Raw genomic sequence first — 25,782 nt, 5'->3', positions numbered from 1 at the left:
CTATGATTATTGAAAAGCACAAGATTTTAGTCTTTGTGAAGCCCATTATATAAATTTATTTGTATATATATTTTTTGCGTCTTGATAATAATTGCCTTAACCAGTTTGTCAACAATTCTGTTTTCTTCTAAGATGTTAATAGTTTTAGCTCTTAGAATTTGGTCAATGATATTCTTTAAAGATTTTGTTTTTTAAAAATATTTATTTCAGAGAGTGAGAGATCAAGGGAATACAAACAGAAGGAGGGGCAGAGGGAGAGAGAAGCAGGCTCCTTCCTCACTGAGCAAGGAGCCTAATGTGGGGTTCCATCTCAGGACCCTGGGATCATGACCTGGGTGTAAGACAGGTTCTTAACTGACTGAGCTATCCAGGCACCCCAGGGTTTATTTATTTTAGAAAGAGATAGTGTGTGCGGGTGGGTAGGCACTTGAGTGGGAGGAAGGGCAGAGGGAGAGAGGACTTTACACAGAGTGGACTTTACACAGTGCCTAGCCAGTCAGGACTTGATCCCATGATCCTGAAATCATGACCTAAATGGAAATCAAGAGTTGACTGCTTAACTGACTTTGCTATTCAGGCACCTCTAGGGTGTTTTTAAAATAATGTATAGTTGGGTGTTGTTTTCCTATCGGACACCCTCTTTTTTGTTTTTTTAAAGATTTTATTTATTTATTCATGAGAGACACAAAGAGGAGGCAGAGACATAGGCAGAGGGAGAAGTAGGCTCTGTGGGGAGCCCGATGTGAGACTTGATCCTGGGACCCTCATGCTGAGCCTAAGGCTCAACCACTGAGCCACCAGTTGTCCTTGGACATGTATTTAGATTGTTTCCAGTTGGGGTATTATGAATAATGCTGCTTTGAACTTTCATGTCTTTGTGTGCATATATATTTTTATCTCTCTTGGGTAGATACTTAGGAGTTGATTTACTGCACTGTATAGTACTTTTATGCTTAACTTTTTGAGAAACTGCTTATATTTTCTCTAGGAATAGTATTCGAGTTTTATACTTTTTTTTCCTTTCAATATTTAAATATGTTGGTCTGTCATTTTGTTTCAGTAAGGACTTCTATTGTCATATATCTTTATCCTCTGACTGTTTTTAATTTTTACTTTCTGCTTTATTGCTGGTTTTGTGCAATTTGTTTAATGATATTCCTTGATAGAGTTTTCTCCATTTTTTTTTTTCCGTCATTCTTGAATTGAGCTGCTTAAATCTGTGGGAACTGGCAATATTCCTGGTTCTTTGTGGGTATAAAATACGGTTACTTCTATTCCTTCTGGGTGTTTTTTTCCCCTGACCTCTGATTAATTTCCTCATATGCATGTAGAGTTTAGCTGAAGCTTTGAGGGGCCCTGTATTTCCTAAGTTCTCTCTCTGTGCAGTCCTCTCTTCTCTGGTACTCTTTCTGGTGAACTCTATGTCCTCTTGGTGTCCTTAGAATCTGAGCTGTCTTCCATGCAGTATCTGCTGATTCCCACAAGGATTCCATGTCCCCTACTTTGCAGCCTGGAAGTAGAAAGCCATTAATTGAATCATTGTTACCATACTTTATAATATGTGGTTTCCCTTGCTGCTTTGAATATTTGCTTCTATAACTTTTTTTGTGTTGTTGTTGTTTTTAAGTAGATTCCATGCCAGGTGGAGCCCAGTGTGGGGCTCAAACTCATGACCCTGAGATCAGGTGTTGGTTTCCTAACTGACTGAGCCACCCAGCAGGCACCCTTATAGCTTTGGTTTTTAACAGCTTAGCTATGATATGCTTCAGTATGGGCTTTGTCTTTATCCTGATTTGTGTTTATCATGTATTGCCAAATTTGTCTTTTTTTAATCTTTTTCTCTCTCCATCTGAGGTAATACTTTTTATTTATCTTTTATTTAAGTCCTTTTATTTTATTTTATCTTTTATTTTAGTCCTTACTTACTTTTTCCTTTGTCATGTCCATTTTGCTCTTTTGTCAGCCAACACATTTTTTGTCCCAGAAACTATATTTTTCAGTTTTGGAACTTACATTTGACTTTTTTTTTTCTTCTTTTTTAGGGAGAGAGCAAATGTGTGCACATGGGTATGTGTAGGGGAGGGAAGAGGCAGAGGGGGAGAGAGAGAATCTTAAGTAGACTCCACTCAGAGTGGGGAGCCTGATGTGGGGCTCAGTCTCACAACTCATGAGATCATGACCTTAGCTGAAATCAACAGTCAGATGCTTAACTGACTGAGCCACCTAGGTGCTCCTTGATTCTTTTTCATTATTTATATTTTTTCCAGTGTGATTTTCATTTAAACGTTTGTTTTACTTCATCCAGATTAATAATAGTTTTAAAATCCTCTTTGTTAGGGGCACCTGGGTGGCACAGTTGGTTCAGCATTTGAGTCTTGATTTTGGCTTGGGTCATGAACTCAGGGTCGTTAGATTGAACCCTGTGTTGGGTCTGTGCCCAGTGCAGAGTTGGCTTGGGACTCTCTCTCCCTCTGCTACCCCCCACCCTCTTGTTCTTTCTCTCTAAAATCAAAACAAACTATCAAACCTTCTTGTGTTAGCTTAATTTATTTTTTATCTTTTAGTTTTTTTAAGATTTTATTTATTCATGAGAAAGACTGAGAGAGAGAGCCAGAGACACAGGCAGAGAGAAGCAGCCTCCATGCAGGGAGCCCGATGTGGGACTCGATCCCAGGACTCCAGGATCATGCCCTGGGCCAAAGGGAAGCGCTCAACTGCTGAGCCACCCAGGCGTCCCTTGTGTTAGCTTTAACATCTAGTTTCATCTCATTGTTATGCCTGCTTGATTTTCTTTTCTTTTGAAGACATGTTCTGTTGTTTTGGTTCTTCATTTGTTGGGCAAATTTGTATTGCATCCTGAATATTATTAATGTTAGTTTCTGAAAGCTCTGGATTTTATTATTTTTCTTTTATGGGTAGTATTTCCTATGTTTTACAGATAACTTTCTGTTTTAGGCTTGGACTACAGACTGCTTTTTGCCTGGCAGCTTTGGTCTCCTTTCAAATCTTTTTTCTTTGCGGGTTTCTTGGTTCTGTGCCTTTGTTGTTAGGGGTCATTCAGATTTAGGGGTTAGGGGTAGTTAGATTTTTGGGAATGTCTTTACTGACTCTTGCCCTTGTGGGACCCCCCCCCACATTCTTTAGTGTTAAAGATCAGCCTTCTCTTTTCTGAACTCTCAGGCTGGAAAGTTAAGGGATTTTCCTTAACATAATCTTCTTTACTTACCTCACTGTAGTTAGCCCCATGCAGAAAAGCCAGAGAGAGGGGAACTTGATTTCTCTATGTTCTTTCCTCTAGTTGACTATGAATTTCCAGTAGAGTCTGTGTATCTCTGTTTACTCATCAGCTCCTTTAAGTATATGCATGTGTATTATTACATACGTATTACATAGGCAATACGTATTATTACATACATGTTTTATAGTTATTTTCTGAAGCAGAGGAACGGGTTATCTGACAGGGTCTTCATCAAACTTGGGGGGAGCCTTTGAATACCAAATATGCAGGTTTTGATCTCTACAGTAATTAAAACATACTGTAATTTCTAAAATGTTGGTTGTTAGTGGTGAGGAATAATAAAAAAAAAATCCAAATGCAATCAAGAAGAGGAGGAGAATCATAGAACTAGTGGGAGAAGCAGCACAAATACAATTGTAGATTTAAATCCAGATATATAAAAAAATGATATGGAATGTAAACAGACTAAATTTTTAAAAAATTATTTTATTTATTTATTTATTTATTTATTTTATTTATGATAGTCACAGAGAGAGAGAGGCAGAGACATAGGCAGAGGGAGAAGCAGGCTCCATGCACCGGGAGCCCGATGTGGGATTCGATCCCGGGTCTCCAGGATCGCGCCCTGGGCCAAAGGCAGGCGCCAAACCGCTGCGCCACCCAGGGATCCCCAAAATTATTTATTTTAAAGAGAGAAAGTATACATGTGCACATGTGACCGGGGGTGGGGTGGCATTGGTGGTGGGGGTGAGGAGCAGAGGGAGGAGTGAGTGAATCCTTAAGCAGACTCCCCACTGGATATGGAGACTAATGTGGGGCTTGATCACAGGATCCTGAGATCATGACCTGAGATGAGATCAAGAGTCGGCTGCTTAACCAACTGAACTGCCCAGATGCCCCAGACTAAATGTTCTTTTTTTTTTTAAGATTTAAAGATTTTAAAATTTATTTTGGAGAGGAAGAAAGAGTGTGTGGGTGAAGAGGCAGAGGGAGAGAATCTTCAAGCAGACTTTCTGCTGAGTAGAGAGCCTGACTCAGGGCTCAATCTCATGACTAATGAGGTTGTGACCTGAGTTGAAACCGAGAGTTGGAGGCTTAACCAGCTGAGCCACCCATGCTCCCCTAGATGTTCTTTTTAATTGACAAAGATCGTCATACTGGGGAAAAACCAAATATGACAACACTTTGTGTATAAGAGTCACATTATGTATAAGGATATAGAAACATTCCAAGTAAAATGGTAGGAAAAGGCATGCAAAATCTTAGCCACAAATATTTATAGCAGTTTTATTCATAATAGCCAAAATATGGAAATAATCCATATGTCCATCAACTGTTGAGTGGATAAACAGAACGAGTTATATCCATATGATTTAGCCCTAAAAAGAAATGAAATTATGGCACATGCTACATGGGTCTACCTTGTGCAGGTACATTTAACATGGATGAAGCTCAGAGACTTAATGCTAAATAAAGTAATTCATATACAAAAGGTTACATGTTATGTAGTATTTTACTTATTTAAAGATATTTATTTATTTATTAGAGCAAATGGGTGTATGAACTGGGGGAAGGGCAAAAGGAGAGAGAGAATCCCAGGCAGACATGGGGCTTGATCTCATGGCCCTGAGATCATAATCTGAGCTGAAATTAAGGGTCAGATGCTTAACTGACTGAGCCACCAAGTGCTCCATACTATTTTATTTATATAAAATGTCCATAACAGTCATTCATAAAATGCATGACAATATGCCAACTAAATACTAACGGTATACTGCTGTAGCTGTATTAATATAAGACAAAATAGACTGTGAAGCAGAAAGCATTTTTATACATATGGAGAGGGTCAAATTATAATGAACAAAAGCTTCAATTTATTAGAAGATATAACAATTTAGAATTTTTAATTCCCTAATAACTGTGTTTCAAATTGTATAAAACAAAAATTGACAGAACTGCAGTCAAATTGATAATCATTGTGAGAGATATTATATGCCTCTCAGTAATTAAAATACCTAAATGAGCAAAAAAATAAATTAATGCACTATGATTATTTGAACAACCCTATTTTATGATCTACTGGGTATACATATCTAAGATAAATTTAGAACGAACACTTTTCAGACATTCACAGGATTTACAAAATTTGTTCATATATCGTGGCTTAAATCATAACTAATTTCCAAAGCTTAGTAATACACAAAATACACGAAACAACAAAAAGATAAGCAGAGAATTTTTTTCCTGTTAACTATTCTAATTCTGTGTTACTAGTAAACAAAAAATAGCAAACAATATATGAACTGCAAGGAAAGACATACAGATATCAAGAAATCAAAAAGTTGCTTTTTTGAAAAAAAGTAACAAAATTAACAAACATCTGGCATGATTGGTTATGACAAAAAGAAGACCCTGAGAAGCAGTATTAGGCATGCAAAATGTGACATATCAGATTATTTAAATGTTAAAGGTTAAGAGAATAAAGGCCTGAACTTAAGATAATATATAGAACTTATGAAACAGGAAAAAAATAACAGGAAAATCTTAATGACTTATATGTGAATGTTTATAATTTTTTCCTAGTAGTCCCAAATTGGGAACAATCCAAATGGCCATCAGAATGTGAATCAATAAACAAATTGAGGCATATCCATATAATGGAATATTGCTTAGGCATAAAAAGGAACAGACTGTTAGTAAAGCAACAGCGTGGTAAACCTTAAAATAATTATGTTGAATGGAAGAATCCAGAAAAAAAAAAAAAGTACTGTATGATCCTATACGTATAAGATTTTATTTTTTTTAAGATTTTAAAAATTTATTCATGAGAGACAGAGAGAGGGAGAGAGAGAGACGCAGAGACAGAGGCAGAGGGAGAAGCAGGCTCCATGAAGGGAGTCTGATGTGGGACTCAATCCCAAGTCTCCAGAATCATGCCCTGGGCTGAAGGCTGCGCTAAACCACTGCGCCACCCGGGCTGCCCACGTATGAGATTTTAGAAAATGAAGGCTAATCTGTAGTGACAGACTATATAGATCATGGTTGCCTGGGGATTGGAAGAGGTCAAGGAGAAGCCGTAGGGATGGATTACAAAGGAATATGAGGAAGAGTGTGATGGATACGTTACTTATTTTGTTAGTGATGGTAGTTTCACATGTGTATACACACTTCAAAACTTACCCCATTGTGTTCAGTGTATTCTATGTGAAGTTTATCTTCAAAAGGCTTAAACTTGTTTAGAACAGTATGAGAAAGTTAATTGGAATCCAATTTCACTTGTGAATGTGGATATAAAACTAAACAAACTAGTAACATGTGACTTCAGGATATAAAAAAGCTAATGGACCAAATTGATCGTATTTCACATATATAAGGTTTGATTAATATTAGAAAAATAAAAAATTCATCCCATCATATTAATGAAAAATCATATAATCATCTTAGATGTGGAAGAAATGGATGCAATTTAATATTTGTTTTTGATAAGGTCACACATCTCAGAATGAGGAATATGAGATATCTCTAAGAACCTATTACAAATATACATAATGTTAACAAATGAAAACTTTTAATATAAGGAGTTATAAGCATGGCTGTGAACACTTCTGATCAACACCATACATAGATCCCAGTCACTGTAGTCTGACGAGACAAAATAATACAAGGTGTGTATAATGGAGAGGAATAAACAATACCATCATTATTTATAGATGAGGGATCCCTGGGTGGCGCAGCAGTTTGGCACCTGCCTTTGGCCCAGGGTGCGATCCTGGAGACCCGGGATCGAATCCCACATCGGGCTCCCGGTGCATGGAGCCTGCTTCTCCCTCTGCCTATGTCTCTGTCAATCTCTCTCTCTTTCTCTCTGACTTTCATAAAAAAGAAATTATTTATAGATGATATAATTATGCCTGTAGAAATTCCAAAGCAGTCTGTATGTAGATTTAGATATAGTAATGAGTATCTAGCAAGGTTAAACCAACCATTGTAGAGAATTTTGCCTTTCTGTGTACCAGTTTTCTGCATAAAAATGTAAAATTATTATTTATAAACTCATTAGGAAATAAGAAAACTAGGAATAAATTAAGTTCCATGTACGTCTTTGGAGAAAAGAATAAAACTCAATTCAGAAACATTAAAGGAGGATTAAATAAATGGAGAGAAATAATCCTGTACAGGACTTGGAAGACTTCATATTTATAAGTTTTTGTTCTTCCATATTTATCAATAGATTCAGTATAATTCTATTCAAAATCACAACTTGTTTTGGGGTAGAATTTGATAAGACAGTTCTGGAATTTATATGGAAATAAGGATTGAGAACAGTGGAGAAAGAAAAAGAACAGTGGAGACTTAGGAAAAACAAGGTGGGAGTACTTGCTCTACTGGTTATTAAGGCCTCTTAAGGTTAAGATAATTTGATGTTGATGGAAGACTAAACAGACAAATGGAACAGAGTGCAGAGCAATATAAAAATCTACACATATATATGGATGGATGCTTGATTTGTAATAAAAGAGTCAATGCAGTGCTGTTAGCAAAGGATGACCTTTTTAATAAATAATGCTGGCAGAATTGGGTATCTGGTGAAAAATAAGACTGGATCCTTCACACCATATGAAACAATTCCAGTTGATTTTATTTTATTTTAGTTGAAGGTAATACAGATGCTTTTAGAAGATAATGTAAGAGAAAGGGCTAGGACAGGCAACCAGGCTTCAAATATAATATTAATATTGTATTAAATATTAATTATATTAATAATATAATATAATATTAAGTAGTTTGGACTTTGAGTGTAATAAGGGTTACTAAAGGATTTCGATCCAGGGGCTGGTGTTTGATCTTTCTGAAGAAGACAGCTTTTGGTAGAATCTCAGCTAGGTGGTAATTCTGTTTCTGGTTGTGTTTGAGGCTTTGTTTTCTGAAAACCCTTGTAGAAAATACTTAAAAATGCTGATAAATGTATGTATTTTTAAGATTTATTTATTTATTTGAGAGGGTGGGGGAGGGCAATGGGAGAAGGAGACCGTCTCTCAAGCAGACTCCCCACTAAGCTTGGAGCTTGACGCAGGGCTCGATTTCAGGACCCTGAAGTTATAACCTAAGCTGAAATCAAGAATTGGATGCTTTATTGACTGAGCCACCCAGTTACCCCAAAAATGCTGATAAATCTGAACAAACACTTGAAATACCTAAGGAGAAATTGGAGTTTAAATACAAATTAATACTTAGGGATACTTACTTTGCACCTATTATATCTGAAATGAGACACTTAGATAATTATATTTCACTTATTTAATTAGAAAAGAGCAAGCACAAATCCACTCTATGCATGTACACTGTGTCTCTAGCATTTTGGTTCCGTTTATAGTTTTTAGAAATATAACAGTTTGTTCGGGAGTGAGAATGATTTCTTTAACTTATTGAGCATTTTGGGGAAGTTATTTTAGGTAGATGTTAGCAGTAAGAATAAAAGGATAGAAGTGAGAACAGTTGGAAAACAGTAGGAAGACCTTTGTTACTAGAACTACAGTTTTTGTTATAATTAGACATGCAACATTTTTATTCAGAAATGTTTAATGGTTTCAAAAGCTAAAATATGCACAAAATGATTTTGATTGAACTTAGTTAAAATAGTAGCTATTCTAAAGAAATCATCCAAAAGTATAACAATAATGCAAATGTAATTCTTTAGGAACTCTAAACATCATATAAATTGCCAGACATAAACCCCCTCAAGATTGCTGTCATTTAAAAACAGACTTTAATATTTCTCTAAAAAAAATTTTTTTTTACTTTTTAATTTTATTTTTTTTCTAAATTTTTTTAAAAATTAATTTTAAGTAATTTCTACACCCATTGTAGGGCTCAGACTCATGATCTGGAGATCAAGAGTCACACACTCTACTGACTGAGCCAGCCATGTGCTATAATTTTAAAAACAACTTTATTGAGATACTGTTCATATATCATACAGTTCAGTCATTTAAATTATATGTTCAGTGGCTTTCAGTATATTTCCAGAGTTGTGTAACCATCACCATAATAAATTATAGAACATTTTCATCTCCCCAGCAAGAAAGCTTCAAACCTTTATCCATCTCTCTCCAACCTCCTCTTCAACTCCTTCCTACCCTCAAACCCTAGGCAACCCCTAATATACATTGTGTTTGTATAGATTTGCCTATTGGGTGCTTCATATAAATGGAATCATACAGTATGAGGACTTTTGTGACTGGCTTTTTTTTCCAGTTAGTCCCAATGTTTTTAAGGTTCATCTGCATTAATAGCATTTATCAGTACTTCATTTGTATTTTTTGATAAATAATATTTCATTGTATGGTTATACTACATTTTATTTATCCATTCATCAGTTGTTGGACATTTGAGTTGCTTCTACTTCTTGTAGAAGTAGAATATGAATGAATGAATAAAGCTACTATGGACATTGTGTACAAATCTTTTATGGACATTGCTGGATCATATGGCAACTCTGTGTTTAATAATCGAAGGAACGTGTACAAGTCCTTTATGGATATTGCTGGATCATATGGTAACTCAGTGTTTAATAATCGAAGGAACTATCGGACTATTTTCCAAAGAAGTACACCATTTTACATTCCCATCAAGCAGTGTTTGAATGTTCCCATTTCTCTACAGCCTTGTCAACAACACTTATTATTATCTGTCTTTTTGATTATCATCCTAGTGGGTTTAAAGTGGTAACTCATTTGGTTTTGATTTGGATATCCCTGATGCTGGGGCCCTCTTTTATATCTTTTTTGGAGAAATGTCTTTCAAAATTTTTGCCTATTTTTAAGTTGAGTTAATTTCTTTTTTTATTGTTGAGTAGTAATTGTTCTTTGTATATTCTAGACCCTAGACCCTTATTAGATAGATATATGATTTGCAAATATTTTCTCCTGTTCTTTAGATGCCTTTTTACTTTTCTTGATAGTGCCCTTTGAAGCAGAAAAATTGTTAATTTTGATGAAGTCCTTATCTCTTGTTTCTGTGCTTTAAGTATCTATTAATGTATCATTTGAATACTTTCAAAAATGATTTCTGTTCATTACTTTGCATTAAGATTTATTAGTTCTATAATTTTAGTAGCATTTAAGACCAATAAAGTTTAGTATGAGCAGCAGTTTTTATAATTTTTTTCCTTTCCTTTTTTTAATTTAAAATTTTGTCTGAAACTTTTGTTACAGCTCCATAGTGTCAACCCTCCTTGCTCTTATGGATGGATTAGATAATAGGGGTGAAATTGTTGTTATTGGTGCTACAAACAGACTTGATTCTATCGATCCTGCTCTTAGGAGACCGGGTCGTTTTGACAGAGAATTCCTTTTCAACCTGCCTGATCAAAAGGTAAAAGTTTCTGTTTTTAATGTATTAAGATTTATTTGTGATCCAGTTATGAAGCATATGTGAACTTTGAGAGTGGTGTTTTATGAATTTTCATTTTAAGAATTTTGTACTAATGGGATATCTTCGTAAGTCTCAAAAACTTGAATAACTCAGTCCTTTTCTATTTCTTTTTAATTTTTATTTATTTATGATAGTCACAGAGAGAGAGAGAGGCAGAGACATAGGCAGAGGGAGAAGAAGGCTCCATGCACCGGGAGCCCGACGTGGGATTCGATCCCGGGTCTCCAGGATCGCGCCCTGGGCCAAAGACAGGCGCTAAACCGCTGCGCCACCCAGGGATACCTCAGTCCTTTTCTATTAACAATTGTTACAACATTTATGACTTTTAGGAAGAGGAAAACCCTTGATTAGGTTACTAAAATGCTTACTTATTCTTTCTTTAGTTCTCCAGATTGTAGTAATTATCTTGAATGACTGGTTCTATGTCTCCAGTTAGCCAAGGGAGCTGTGTTCCCATAAAAATAATGTTTTTAGAGTATTAACGAGTTTATGAATGTGAACCCAATGTGCAAATTTTCACAGAAATGACCATAACATCATATTTAACTAAAAACAGCAACAGTTACTCATTATAGTATATTTTTAAGAATGTATAATTAAAACAGGGCAATGTATAATCATTGTGTAAAATACTATTTAATATTTTATACATTTTTCCCCTAACTCTGCTCAAAATCTTTTTTAAGAATTATTTATTTATTTATTCAGGAGAGATACAGGCAGAGGGAGAAGCAGCCTCCTTGCAGGGAGCCCGATGTGGGACTCAATTCCAAGGACCCCAGGCTCATGTGTCCCCTGCTTAAAATTTTTATTGTTGTTCTTGGTTTGACCAATTTAATCATAATCTCTTCACTGAGAACTCAAGTTTGAAAGGGGAGAGATATATGTAGAGAAGATACTTTGGCAATATTTTTATGTAATTTACTATTTAATATAAGCCTAATGAAAACACTTAAAACGTATACCTATACAAATATAACCTAAAGAAAGAAGATACTATTTTTGAATATATAATATATACTCATTTAATTATCATATATATTTGATTTTAGATCTCCACGTAAAATGCGTGGTTACATACATAGATGTGAAAGGCTGTGATTAGGACTGTATAAAACTATAGGGAAATGAAGACAATGGTGCTGTGTAGAGCAGTTATTAATACTTCAGTCTGAAATCAATCTGTACAGCCACTAGTGTTGTCTCAGTTTTGGATTGACTGTCTAACATAGAGGTTTTTAATTTGGTACTGAATTTACCTGACTTTGTCAGGATAAGAAACATGGTATATACAGCATCATTTTCATTACCCAAGTATAGCTTTCAGGGCTGTATTAAAGTGTAGAGGTGGGGATCCCTGGGTGGCGCAGCGGTTTGGTGCCTGCCTTTGGCCCAGGGCGCGATCCTGGAGACACGGGATCGAATCCCACGTCAGGCTCCCGGAGCATGGAGCCTGCTTCTCCCTCTGCCTATGTCTCTGCCTCTCTCTCTCTCTCTGTGTGACTATCATAAATAAATAAAAATTAAAAAAAAAAAGTTAAAAAAAAAGTGTAGAGGTATGCTTAGTTGTAAGAGACAAGACTGAAGTGAGAGCAGTCTATTTCAGTATGGGGAAGCATCAGCTCTCTTGTTTGGGACATCTTACAGTACAAGCACATCTTTTAGACTCTAGCGTACATGGAGAATGTGTTTAGGTTTTTGTTATTTTTTGTTTTTGTTTTTGAGTAAAGTGATAAAAGTTTATTGAGCAAAGATACAGAGAAAGCTCTCAGGAGTGAGAGGGGGTCCCGACACGGTTGCCCTGTGTTTTAGTCTAAGAGACATAGCCTGTGTTCATTTTGACACAGAAAAGCCATTATCTCAATTAACCAATTGTCTTCTAGTCATGTGGCCCTTAGTCATGTATGTTAAGTATAGTCCTCACAATTCAGGTACTGCCCACACAAATCAGAGATTTAACAATAAACAAGGCCTAGATCAGCATTGTCCAATTGAATTTTCTGTAATGATGGAAATATTCTGTATTTGCATTGAGCAAGATCCAGCATAGTAGCCACTAACCACATATGGCTATTGAGGTCTTGAAATGTCACTAGTGTGATAATGAACTGAATTTTAAATGTTCTTAAATATGTACATGAAAGAGGGCTCCTGGGTGGCTCAGTTGGGTAAGCATCAGCCTTCAGCTCAGGTCATGATCTCAGGGTCCTGGGATTGAGTCCTGCATTGGGCTCTCTGCTCAGCGGGGAATCTACTTCTCTCCCCTGCCGTGTCTCTCTCCCACTCTCTCAAATAAATAAAATCTTAAAAAATTTTAAGTAAAATAGCATTATGTGGCTAGTGGTTTATTACATTGTACAGCATAGATCTTGACATGATTTTCCATGTGAATTTTAACTTTCTACATTTCAAGGAAATTGTGCTTTGAAACTTAAACCTAAGGTCATTTTTCTTGGTCTGTGTCTGTGGAACAGGCTTGGACTGTTTTTTTTTTTTTTTTTTTCTTAGATAAAGTCCTGAGATTACAAGATTAGTTGAGATGATCAAATCCTCTGTCCTAAGAAACAGTTAGTGAGGTAAATCCACATAAGAGTGGATTCTGGAAGCCAAATGAAGAAAGTGTATTGATGAAGAGGGTGTGACTAACTTTTTCAGATGTTGTTCAGTTAAGTCAGATGAGGACAGTAAATGGGCCATTATATTTAGCATTATGTAGGTTATCAGTGAACCTAGATGGGAGAAAGGTGAATTAGTAGTGGGTGCAAAAAAACTTGACAAGTATGGTTAGTTTAAGAGAGAACAGGATGGGAGGAATTGGAGACAGAGAATGAAAGTAAGTTTTTCAGAGAGTTTTGTTGCAAAAGGAAGCAAAAAATTGAGGTGATAGATGTTGAGGGAATTGGAGGCAAGAGAATCTGTGATTTTTAAGCTGAGACATAAAGCCAATAGAGGAGGAAATTTTGGTGATGAAATTGAGAAAGAATTATCATAGCGTGTCCTAATAGGGAAGAGGAGCTGTAGTATTTATTGTATGAGTGGTGAGAATGACTTTAGTTAGGAATTGGATAGTTTGTCTGTGATACTAGGAAGAAGAATATTATGGGTACAAATGCAGACAGGTGGACAGATTTGGGGTGGAGCGTCTCTGGAACTTATCTTTTGACTGCTTCAGTTTTCTTGGTGAATGAGGAAACAAGGTGTGAATGAGAAACTAACTGTGAAAACAAAGAAACTGAACGAGTCTACTGGGAGATAGACCTAATGAATGACCTAGGGAGCATTAAAGGTAGCAGTAAGGATCCATTTAGGACATTAATTTAAAGTGATACCTGTTAGTGTTTCATATTAGTCCTGTAGTTTGGACCATGGAATATCATGACTCCTGCCGTTTGACCAAATAAAAGTAAAAAAAAGAAAAAAAAGTAGGGGGCCCTGGGTGGCTCAGTTGAGTACCTACCTGCCTTCAGCTCAGGTCATGATCCCAGGGTCCTGGAATCAAGACCTGAGTGAGGCTCCCTGCTCAGCGGGGAGCCCGCTTCTCCCTCTCCCTCTCCCTCTCCTTCTGCCACTCCTCCCTTTTTGTGCTCTCACGTTCTCTCTCTCTCTCTCTCTCCTCTCTCTCAAATAAGTAAAATCTTACAAAAAAAAGTAAAAGCAAATTTTAGTTAACTCTATTAGCATAAAATAGCACACACCTTCTTGAATTAGTGATGCTTTTTAGTTTCTTTTGTTACTTTTCCTTTATTATGATCAACACTTAATGATTATTATTAAAAGTGTTATGTGTGTATTTATGAATCCTGAAAAATGAGGAACTTGAATTTGTCTCTGAATCTTAATAGTAGAGGAAGCTACTTTCTTTTAGGGGAAGGCATAGAACTTATTCTGTTATTCTGCCATATAGAAGAAAGTACATAATGAAGCATTTCTGATTTAAGTACTTTCTTCTTCTGAGTTATTCTTCTTTTTCTTCTTTTTATGATAAAGAAGGGAGACTGATTATATAGGGAAAGAGCAGGGCACTAAATGTTTTAGAGACCTGGCAATAACTTTGATCTTAAGTAATTAATTTCATTTCTCTAAACCTTTACTTATTTTTACTTATTTTACTTATTTTTAAAATGACAGGATAAGAATAGATCTTTTTTGAGATATCTTCCAGCCTGCTTTTTTTGTTGTTGTTGTTTTCCTAATTCTGTAGGGTCTTCTACAAGTGGTGCTTGTGCTGCTAATGAGGTCAAATAGATTCTTAATGTTTTCTTGTAGAGAATAGAAGCTCTCAGGATATCTTTTTTGACCTTGATTTTATACATTTTAAATATACAGGCAAGTACTTCAAGTTGGAAGAAAATAAGTGTCATATCATTGCTTTATTTCTGGTAGCTGAACACCTAACTTAGAACCTGGAATTAGAGCAATAGCTATTGATACCAGATTTTATCAACTTTTTTTAAAAAATTTATTTATTTATTTATGATAGTCACACAGAGAGAGAGAGAGGCAGAGACATAGGCAGAGGGAGAAGCAGGCTCCATGTACTGGGAGCCCGACGTGGGATTCGATCCCGGGTCTCCAGGATCGCGCCCTGGGCCAAAGGCAGGCGCTAAACCACTGCGCCACCCAGGGATCCCAGATTTTATCAACTTTTTGAGCATAGTTTTATCTTTATGACTTTGGAGTTCTTTATGTTTTTGTCCTGGACCCCCAAATTTCTCATCAAGCCACTAAAATTATCATCTTGGTTATAACTTTTTCTTTTCTTTTTTTAAAGATTTAATTTATTCATGAGAGAGAGAGAGACAGAGACAGAGACACAGAGGAGAAGCAGGCTCCATGTAGGAAGCCCAATGTGGGACTCGATCCCGGGACTTCAGGATCATGCCCTGGGCCAAAGGCAGGCGCCAAACCTCTGAGCCACCCAGGGATCCCTATAATTTGCTTTTCTATAGTCTTTTTTTTTTTTTTTTTTAAAGATTTATTTATTTATTTTAGAGAGAGTGTGTGCTCACAAGAGCAGGGGTGGGGCAGAGGAAGAGGGAGAGAGAAAGAATCCTTAAGCAGACTTCTTACTGAACATGGAGCCTGACTTGAGGCTTGATCCTAGGACCTTCAGGTCATGATGTGAGCCACAATTGAGAGCTGGCTGCTCAACCCACTGAGCCACCCAGGAACTCCTGCTTTTTCATGGTCTTAAGAAACTCAAGTAGCAGTGTTGGAATGAGTACATTCAAGTTTTACAAAGTGTTTTTTCCTTGAAATAAGGCAAAACTGAAAATAAAAGTCTGATGTCAATCTTCATGATGGTGTTATCAGCTGATTGTGGATTCTTACTACTTCAGTTTCTTTTTGACTGTGGAAGAAGATTTTTAATTTGAAATCAAGATGTTAAAATCTTGGTTGTGCTATACAGTCAGATTTAAGGTAGAGAATGCTACTTTGAAAAAAAAGTTAGAATTGCTCAAACATTTAATTTTTAAAAAATGAATTATTAATTTTTACTGAACTATTATTAAATGCCAAGGCATCAACTAATTTATAAGGTAATATGCATTATATTTCTTTATTTCATTGTAATTTTTTAACTTAAAACTTTTTTTCAAGTTTTAAATTATTTGTTTAGTTGATTATCAGTTATAATAACTCATGCATGTGATATAACCGAAAGTTTTGTGAAATCTAAAACTATAGTTTGCTTACAAGTTACCCCTAAGTGGTGCCTGGCTGGCTTAGTTGGTAGAGCATGCAACTCTTGATCTCAGGGTAGTGAGTTCAAGCTCCATGTTAGGTATAGAGCCTATTTTATTTTATTTATTTATGTATTTTTTTAAAAAAGATTTTATTGGGGATCCCTGGGTGGCGCAGTGGTTTAGCGCCTGCCTTTAGCCCAGGGCGCGATCCTGGAGACCCGGGATCGAATCCCATGTCGGGCTCCCGGTGCATGGAGCCTGCTTCTCCCTCTGTGTATGTCTCTGCCTCTCTCTCTCTCTGTGACTATCATAAATAAATAAAAATTAAAAAAATATATTATTTATTTATTCATGAGAGACACAGCGAGAGAGAGGCAGAGAAGCAGGCTCCATGCAGGGAGCCTGATATGGGACTCAATCCCGGGACTCCAGGATCATGCCCTGGGCTGAAGGCAGGCGCTAAACTACTGAGCCACCCAGGCATCCCTAGAGCCTACTTTAAAAGAAAAAAAAAAAAAATTAGCACTGTGTAATGTATGGAATTTTTTTTTTTTGTATGGAATTGTTGAATCATTATTTTGTACATCTCAAACTTTTAACACTGTTAATTATTTTTCAGTAAAAAGATTATAAATGTTATGACACATTAAATTTTCTTGTTCATATGTATTTAGATGGTAGAAATGATCTGATGTACAACAGTGAAGCTTAGTTTTGAATCTAGTCCTAGATCACTTAGTCATATGTTCCACTAGTCAAGTCCTTCACCTCTCAGAATATTAAATATGTTAGTTTGTGAAACACATATACATGATCTCTGCTGCATATTACTATATTATTATTATGGGAATCAGAGTTGATGTGGATGCTATGGTGTTTAAATTGCTTTTAAAATGAAGTTGTTAAAAAAAAATGAAGTTGTTTTTCTGGGATATGATTAGTGCATAAATTTCTTCCAGCTAATATATTTGAGTGGCTGTTGATATTGTACTTATTTGTACTTTTTTTCTTAGGCAAGAAAACATATTTTACAAATCCATACCAGGGACTGGAATCCAAAATTGTCAGATGCTTTTTTAGGTGAATTGGCTGAAAAATGTGTTGGTGAGTGCTATTATTTGAATTCTTTGATTGTTGTTTGTTCTGCTCAGCCTCCCCTTATGTTTGGAATGTGAATGAGTATAGTTCTTTCTTTGTGCAATAGACACAGCTGGCTCAGCCTTTAAGTGTAAAAATTATTTTGAACGTTTCACTTGAAGTTTGAACATTTCTAAATTACAATCTTAGCTGCCATTAGGTGTTTGATTATTAACAAAACTAGATGTAATATGCTTTTCATTCAGTGCTGGATTTTCATAATATTACTGCAGTGTGTCCTTTTAGGGATTTCTCCCTCAGAAATTTTACTAGGAAAAATAAACCTTGAAAGATAAAGATCCATGTTGAAGGCAGGACTATAGTCTTTCACTTTGCAGATTACCTGATGGGCTCATCTTCATGCCTGTGGTCTAGAAAGAAGTTGAGTGAGAGGAGTCTTCAAAGAAAATACTTACTGGCATCTGCTAGTATTTCCCAAAATACAAAACTTTCGAATTTAATGTTAGATTATTCACAGAGTGGAAGATTCCCCGCCCCCCCCCCCCCCCCCCCCCAGAGTGAATGATGAATGAATACTACTGTCCTAAAAGGATGTAATGAGAGTATTTTATGTGCATACATGATCTTACATAAGAGATGGAATTCAAGGTTTTTGGAATTCAAGGTTTTGGCTCTAATTAGGTCTGAAATAAAAATGAATACATATTAAGCAACTGAGTATACACATTGGTATTTCTCCTTCATTCTTTTTCTATCTTTTGTCTGTTTTCCTCTTATTCTCTCACAAATAAAAATTAAAAAATCTTTCTCCATGAACTTTTTAAGCATTATGAAAAAAATCCCCAAAATAAGTTCACTAACAATCAGCAGTCTACTTGGGAAAACTTCAAAGTTACCAAAACCAGAAAGAACAACTATAGTTTAAAAAATCATTGTGATCCACCATCAAATATTAAAACTTAAATAGAACATTAGTCCATTCAGTTAGCTACATCCGAATTATCCTCTTCATCCACAGGGACCTCCATCTCCGAAGCAGCATCCCTCAGCTTTTGAACCACAAAGACCTCGACATCTTCTGGTGAGGAGAAAACGTAAATCTCTCCAGCACTACTCCAGTTTAAGCTTTGCCTGGTATAAGAGAGCATGCGCCAAACCCATTTCATGTAAATTTGGCTTGACCTTTGCAAAGCCTTGTGCTGCTTTATGGGAGAGGGTGGTATTTGGTACAAAATCCAGTCTTTTCCCTTTTTGAAATTTGACCCCTTTGATTTCCTGCTACTTTTGTGATATTATTTTATTAGAGTATCAGTCAGACTGGGAATTCTTTGTAGATTTTTCTGTGAATTTGTCACAGAATGATCCTTAACTGAAATAAGCAGAAGTCTTCAAATAATTTTGGAAATTCCCTAAAAGATAGGTGTTTTACAATTACTTACTGTTACCCTATCTACCATCTGAAATACTACACTCTTAATCCTTCATCCTAAATATAAGAATCTTAGTTTCCTTTTTCATTTCAAATGCTACTACTTCTCATTATTCCAAGTGATTTATTTTAGCTCTTAATCAGTTTCTTAAGTTTAAAAAATTTAAAGACATAATTTCTCATAGGACTAAAAAACTTTTCTTGCCTTTTGTGGGTGGCAGCGGCGGCGGCGGCGGGTTAGAATCTGCTTATATTTACACCATTTTCTTCCTGGAGAGTGATGTAAAAATCCATTATAACTAAATGACTTCTGTTTTTGATTTTGACATATATTCCATGTAAGAAGCCAGTTTCACATTAAAACAAATCAAATGCAGGTCTTCAAACAGGAATGAAATAGTAATAAATTTTAAATTCATTATGAACTTATCACTTTCTGTATCCCAAACATGTTTTAACATACACGGATTCAGTTCAGTGAAATTTATGCCTAACAAAAAGAATATGTAGTCTTGATGAAACTGCAAAGACAACTGACCTCATGTTAGAGGTTATGGATTTGGTAACTTTTACCTTGAAATAAATTCCCAAGTACGTGGATAGGTTTGCATGCATAATAGGTGAGATTTTTAAAAGTAGTCCTCACATAATTTCAGTGTCTAGGTCACATGCACAAATAGTAGGAGCTTAAGGTTATGAGGATCTCTAATCCTATTTCTCTATTCATTTTCACAAACAATGAAAGTATATCAGTGAGGCGTCTATCTTGTGGGCCTTCATTACATTTGCTGTTTTACTTCTACAATAACTTCATAAAATTTTAGTATTTCACTTGTGTAGTCTATAACCTTTTTGTATTTTCAGTTTTTCAGACAAATTTCCATAAGTGGCAGTATTTAAGAATGCTTTTTCTTGAGATGCCTTGCTGGCTCAGTCAGTAGAGCACGTGACTCTTGATCTCGGGGGGTCATGAGTTCAAGCCCCACATTGGGCATAGAGCTTACTTAAAAAAAAAATGCTTTCCTTTGGTATCTAGATATTTGTATTCATCAGATTATTAGGATTGTAATGGTAGAATTATTAATATGATTATGGAACTCTTATGAAAGGGATGTTGATAGTTTCCTTAATATCAGCTTTTAACTGTAATAGCTGTATTTCCTGTATATACAAAATGATCATATTATCTATATCTTTTTCTAAATCAGGACCCTTTGGAGAGTGAAAAAATATGCTTTTATTTTTTTAAAGATTTATTTATTCATGAGAGACTACAGAGAGAGAGAGAGAGGAAGAGAGAGGGAGAGAGAGGCAGAGACACAGGCAGAGGGAGAAGCAGGCTCCATGCAGGGAGCCCGATGTGGGACTTGATCTTGGGACTCCTGGACCATGCCCTGAGCTGGAGGAAGGCGCTAAACTGCTGAGCCACCCAGAGATCCCTTATGCTTTTAATTACAACAAGATATGTGACCTTAAATATAATCTCTTTAGTCATGATTATCATGTAATTTTAATTTTGTTTTAGAGTTTAGTAAAGGAAGCTACTAAGCCAGTAGTTCAGTTTTTTGTTTAGTATATCAGAATCACTTAAAAAGCTTTCTGAAAATACACATTTATGATATTAAATCACCAGAGATTCTGATTTACTAAGTTTGTTGAGAATCTTTTTTTTTTTTTTTCAATTTTGTTGTTTATTCAGATCAGTAGTCAGTATTGAAAACTACAGATATAAACCAGTAATTCTCATTCACAGGAAAATGTAATGAAGAGAAATCTTCTCTATTATAGTCTATTGATTATGATAATCCAAGTGAAGATTTATTTAAGTGGAACTTATTGTTGATAAACTTTTAACTTTAGTATATTAAGCAAAAATGAACAGTACATTGCTATTATGTATGTTACTAACATTAAGTCAAACACGTTATGGGCATCATTTCTACATAAAATGCCTTTTAGTGGCTGCTTTTCTGTTTTGCATTGTTTCTGAGCTTTTTATTTTAGCTTTTTAAAAAAATTTAAGCTTTTGCTTAGAAATAGGATCATGTGGTATGTTTACCAACTGTGTATATGCTTTTAAAGAAGAAAAACAAATGTTGTTTATATTGTTTGAAGGTGGTTGTTTATTTTTTACTTCCTTTGAAATGGATTATTTCACTATTTGTAACTGAGCTGGTATAGTACGGTTATTTTGTTGAATGAATATAACTAAGATGTTCAGCATAGGAAAAGATACTTTTTTTCATGTTTATTTATTGAGAAATAGAAAATGAAAGACTAATGGTAAATTTGGTTATTCTGAAGAATTATTTGGGAGGTTGGTTGCTGTCATGGGACAATGTTAGTGCTTAATCTGGTTATAGTTTTCAAATTAGATTTTCACAGGTCATATTAAGTTTTCCCTTCACTTTGAATAAATATTTCTTTAAGAATGTAATATTTTTCTGTTTTTTCATAATTTTCATTGAAATTTTTATTCATAGAAGTTGGCTTAATAATAAAAGAATTTAGATTTCTTTAAAAAAAAGGAAAGAAAAGCCCAGTAGATATAATTCTTCGACTTTTTATGGCAGTAAATGGTAACCTTGCAGTTAGTTATACATTCCCAAACTATAACTTTGGAGTTACTCCTTTCTTTTTTCATTCATTCTTTCACTCAGGAAATATTTATTGGATACTTATTGGATGCCAGGCCAGGCCTTATTTTCAGTATATGAGATATGTTTAGTGAACAAAATTGATGAATTACCTATATCCTCACAAAGCTCACATTCTAGTTGGGGAAGGTAGATGATAAACATATTAGGTAAATGATAAGGTGGCACATGCTATGGAAAAAAGGGATCAGAGTAAGGAGGATTTTTCTGTTTTTGTAGGACTTGATTAAAGGATCATGGCCCTACTAATAATAGGGATATATATATAGTTAGTTGTAGATGTGTGGGTCACTAGCAGTTTAATTTATATAGTTCTGTGCCTTAATGTTCTTTTTCTGTCAATTAGTCTGGAGCTATTTCTTTTCTGCTCATGGTTTTCCTTTCATTATTTAAGTGTTGCACAAGGTCATTTGTGAAGTATAAAAAGATAAACTTGATGCCACTCTGAAGAGCTTAGGGTTTAAAATTTTATTTATTTTATTTATTTTTTAAAGATTTACTTATTTATTTATGATAGAGAGAGAGAGGCAGAGACACAGGAGGAGGGAGAAGCAGGCTCCATGCTGGGAGCCCGATGCGGAACTCGATCCTGGAACTCCAGGATCTCGCCCTGGGCCAAAAGCAGGCGCTAAACCGCTGAACCACCCAGGGATCCCCGGGTTTAAAATTTTAAAACTAGTTCGAGTGGTTTCCAATGCTGGCATAACTGATAAAGGTGGCCAAATGCAAGTTTAATTGCTGATATGAAAACAACATGGCTGGTTTGAGTTTTTTTTCTCTTTTTGTGGTTGAGACCTAACAGTTTGTTTTTGTATTTGTTGCTTAAATGAGTGAAATGACTTAGAAGCACTGGAGGCTTGATCTGTTAACAACATAATCAGTGAAGTATGGGTAATGGATAATAACCTGCGTTGGTATAACCCTTAGAACTAGATTATCAGTTATTTTAAGCTAAACATATATATTAAAAGGAAGTTAACATGGAAAATCAATGAATTCTTATTCCCTTTAATACCTTTGAAATTATCAGAGATGATGACAACTTTAAAGTATAATTTTTGGAGTTATTAGATATAAACTTGCTGTGGCTGGCATCCATAAAGTTGGTAGTAGAGTAGATCTTCTTGAAATTTCTACATATGTTCTACTTTGTACTACTCCCTGATATATGTTTGGTATTTAGTAATATTAGAAAAGTTTATAGGTAAGTGTAATGTCATGAGGACTAAACTAATGATTAGGAATATTGATAAAGGATTGAGATGAAACGTATTCTTTAAAAATCTTTCCTGAAGAAAGTTGTACATTAATTATAATCCGTGATTTTGGCACAAAATACATGGCTAGTTTTTTTTAAATTAATTTATTTATGATAGAGAGAGAATGAGAGCGGGAGAGAGGAGGAGACACAGGAGGAGGGAGAAGCAGGCTCCATGCCGGGAGCCTGACGTGGGACTCGATCCTGGGACTCCAGGATCGTGCCCTGGGCCAAAGGCAGGTGCCAAACCGCTGAGCCACCCAGGGATCCCACATGGCTAGTTTTGATATCATTAGTTCATGCTTTGTTAATTAAAATATTCAAAACATTTTTAGTCTCACAGAGTAATTTTATTAGGTGACTTAAATGGTCAGATTTTGCTTATAAAACTGCACGTAATTACTGATTTAGTGTTAATTATTTCCTTTGATAAAGATGTATGTATTTGCAAACTATAGTTGGTACTGGGAGAATAAACTTACCTTTGTTATTCTTTTCCTTTTGTGCATTAGGTTATTGTGGAGCTGATATCAAGGCCCTGTGCACTGAAGCTGCTCTGATTGCCCTGCGGAGGCGTTACCCTCAGATCTATGCTAGCAGTCATAAACTGCAGCTAGATGTTTCCTCAATAGTGCTCAATGCCCAAGATTTTTACCATGCAATGCAGAATATTGTGCCTGCTTCTCAGCGTGCTGTCATGTCTTCGGGACATGCACTATCCCCCATCATAAAACCACTGCTGGAAAGAAGCTTCAATAACATCCTCGCAGTCTTGCAAAAAGTGTTTCCTCATGCTGAAATTAGCCAGAGTGACAAGAAAGAAGGTACTATAAAGTACTTTTTCATATTGTTAAAATGAAACACCTACAGACATAAATTTGAGTTTCCTCATAAGGTTATTTATGTGTTATTCTTTTACATTTGCCATGAGTATAGAAAATATATCTGTTTCACTCACCGGGATATATTCAGGCCTGGCATATTGCCTAGCATATGGTAGCTGCCTGGTAAATCTTTGTCAAAAGAAAGAATGAATGTTCTGTTTGTTACCTCTTGGGACATTCTGACTATCTTAATGTAGAAGCATTACTATCTTTAGAAGAGTTGAATATAATAACGATGGCTTTCATTTATTATAAAGCTGGTACATAAATTGTCACTTATTAATCCTTGTAACAGTCGAGGGGGGCAGGTACTTTTATACTGTAAAAGAGGAGACTGGGAGGCTTAGGAAGTATTCACTTATTTGAGGTCATTCAGTAATTCTAGGGCTTACTCTAGACCCAGGGCACCTGACTCTAGAACCTGGACTCTTAACTGTGTTGCTTATAATGTCCCCATTGGTATAAATTCATCAAATATATTTTGTTGTTACTGGCAGGACACTATGCAGTGTGCTCTACTAATGGAGTGTAAATCATTAGTAAGGGAGTAAATTAGAACCTCGTTGTAAAAGGTCTTGAATTCTAGCTTCAAGATTGGACCTGAGATAAAAATAGAAAACTGAAAAAAAAAAAAAATAGAAAACTGCCTTTAAAAAGTCATCCATTTACAGGGAACCTTTCGGTTTATATACTAACTAGGATAAGGTCTGTGAACTTTGAAGAAAAAGTAATGAGTTTTAGTTTTCTTAATTTTCTCAGTTCCCAGTACCTTATTTGGCATGTAGTCTGCACCAGAAAATTGTTCAGTTCATTATACTAACATTAAAAATATTATATACAGTAAAAATCATCAATAGTCCATGCATTTTGCTGTCTTTATAAATTATATTTTTTGGAAACTGTACTTTTCAGGGATAGGGTCTAATGAAATATCACATGGATTACTTGATTTCCTGTTTGTCAAACAGGGAGGGTAATAAACATTTTATTATGAATATTAAAATATTATGAGTGAGCCATGTCTCTGCCATGAATTTTGCATTTCTTATCTCTGATTTTTGTTACTGAGGATATGTATCTTTTCCCCAAATTTAAAAAAAACTTCATTTTTAGAAAATCATCAAAATCATAGTTTCCCATTTGAGAGATTATAATAGTTCCTTTTTTTTGCTTTTTATTTTTTAAATTTGAATTCAATTAACACATAGTGTATTATTAGTTTCAGAGGTAGAGTTCAGTGATTCATTAGTTTTATACACAGTGCTCATTACATTATGTGCCCTCCTTAATATCTATCACCCAATTACTGCCCCCCCCAGCAACACTCAGTTTGCTTCCTATGATTAAGAGTCTCTTGATTTGTCTCCCCTTTCTGATTTTGTCTTGTTTTATTTTTCTCTCCCTTCCCCTATGATCCTCTGTTTTGTTTCTTAAATTCCACATATGAATGAGATCATATGATAATTGTCTTTCTCTGACTTACTTCGCTTAGCATAATACACTCTAGTTCCATCCACCTCATTGAAAATGGCACTTTCATTTTTCTGATGGTTGAATAGTATTCCATTGTGTTTGTGTGTGTGTGTATATATATATACCACATCTTTATCCATTCATCTGTTGATGGACATGTGATATAGTTCCTTTATTTTCATTTGAGAATTTTTATGGCATTATTATCTGTTTTCTTATAAATTTAAAAAACAACTGTAAAGTGTCTTTAGTTCAAATTTTTTTTCATGTACCTACCAGTGGAGAAGAGAAACCAAATTTTGATTTTTTTAGTTTATTTGATGATTAATAATTATCTTTTAGTTATTTAGATATATTATTCTGGTTTGTTTTGGTCTTAATATTCTTCTTAGGTTGGTATATGAAATTATCACTCAGAAGGTATTCAATCATTTTTCAGGTTAAATCTTGCAGTATTAGTTGTACTAAGTATTTAGCTTATAAAATCCATTGAAATCTATACCTGTAGCACAGTTCAGTACCTCTTTTTTTTGGAAAGGAGTAGGATTTCTGTCAATCTTAATTCCTCTCATTTCTCCTACATGTGTAGCATTGCTTTTTTTGAACGAATTGACACTTTTGTTA

General features: G+C 35.2%; 1 protein-coding gene and 1 long non-coding RNA gene across 3 annotated transcripts in view; one reads left to right on the top strand and one right to left on the bottom strand.

Annotated features, from left to right (window-relative positions):
- Positions 1-3,359, bottom strand: part of LOC111090529 — a 38,972-nt gene extending 35,613 nt beyond the window's left edge. The window contains exon 1 of the long non-coding RNA XR_005372211.1: positions 3,227-3,359. This is a non-coding gene — a long non-coding RNA (uncharacterized LOC111090529). The remainder of the gene's footprint in view (positions 1-3,226) is intronic.
- The window catches only part of ATAD2B (ATPase family AAA domain containing 2B), a 158,195-nt gene that overhangs the window by 63,210 nt on the left and 69,203 nt on the right, over positions 1-25,782 (top strand). For both annotated transcript variants that reach the window (XM_038560889.1, XM_038560888.1), the window contains exons 14-16: positions 10,453-10,612; positions 17,373-17,463; positions 23,314-23,625. In XM_038560889.1, coding sequence (XP_038416817.1) covers positions 10,453-10,612; positions 17,373-17,463; positions 23,314-23,625 — 563 coding nt within the window. The remainder of the gene's footprint in view (positions 1-10,452; positions 10,613-17,372; positions 17,464-23,313; positions 23,626-25,782) is intronic.

Source organism: Canis lupus, chromosome 17 (genome assembly GCF_011100685.1).
Source record: "Canis lupus familiaris isolate Mischka breed German Shepherd chromosome 17, alternate assembly UU_Cfam_GSD_1.0, whole genome shotgun sequence".
Taxonomy (NCBI): Eukaryota; Metazoa; Chordata; class Mammalia; order Carnivora; family Canidae; genus Canis; species Canis lupus.
Note: the sequence above shows the minus strand (reverse complement) of the source record. Positions and strands in the feature narration are given on the sequence as shown.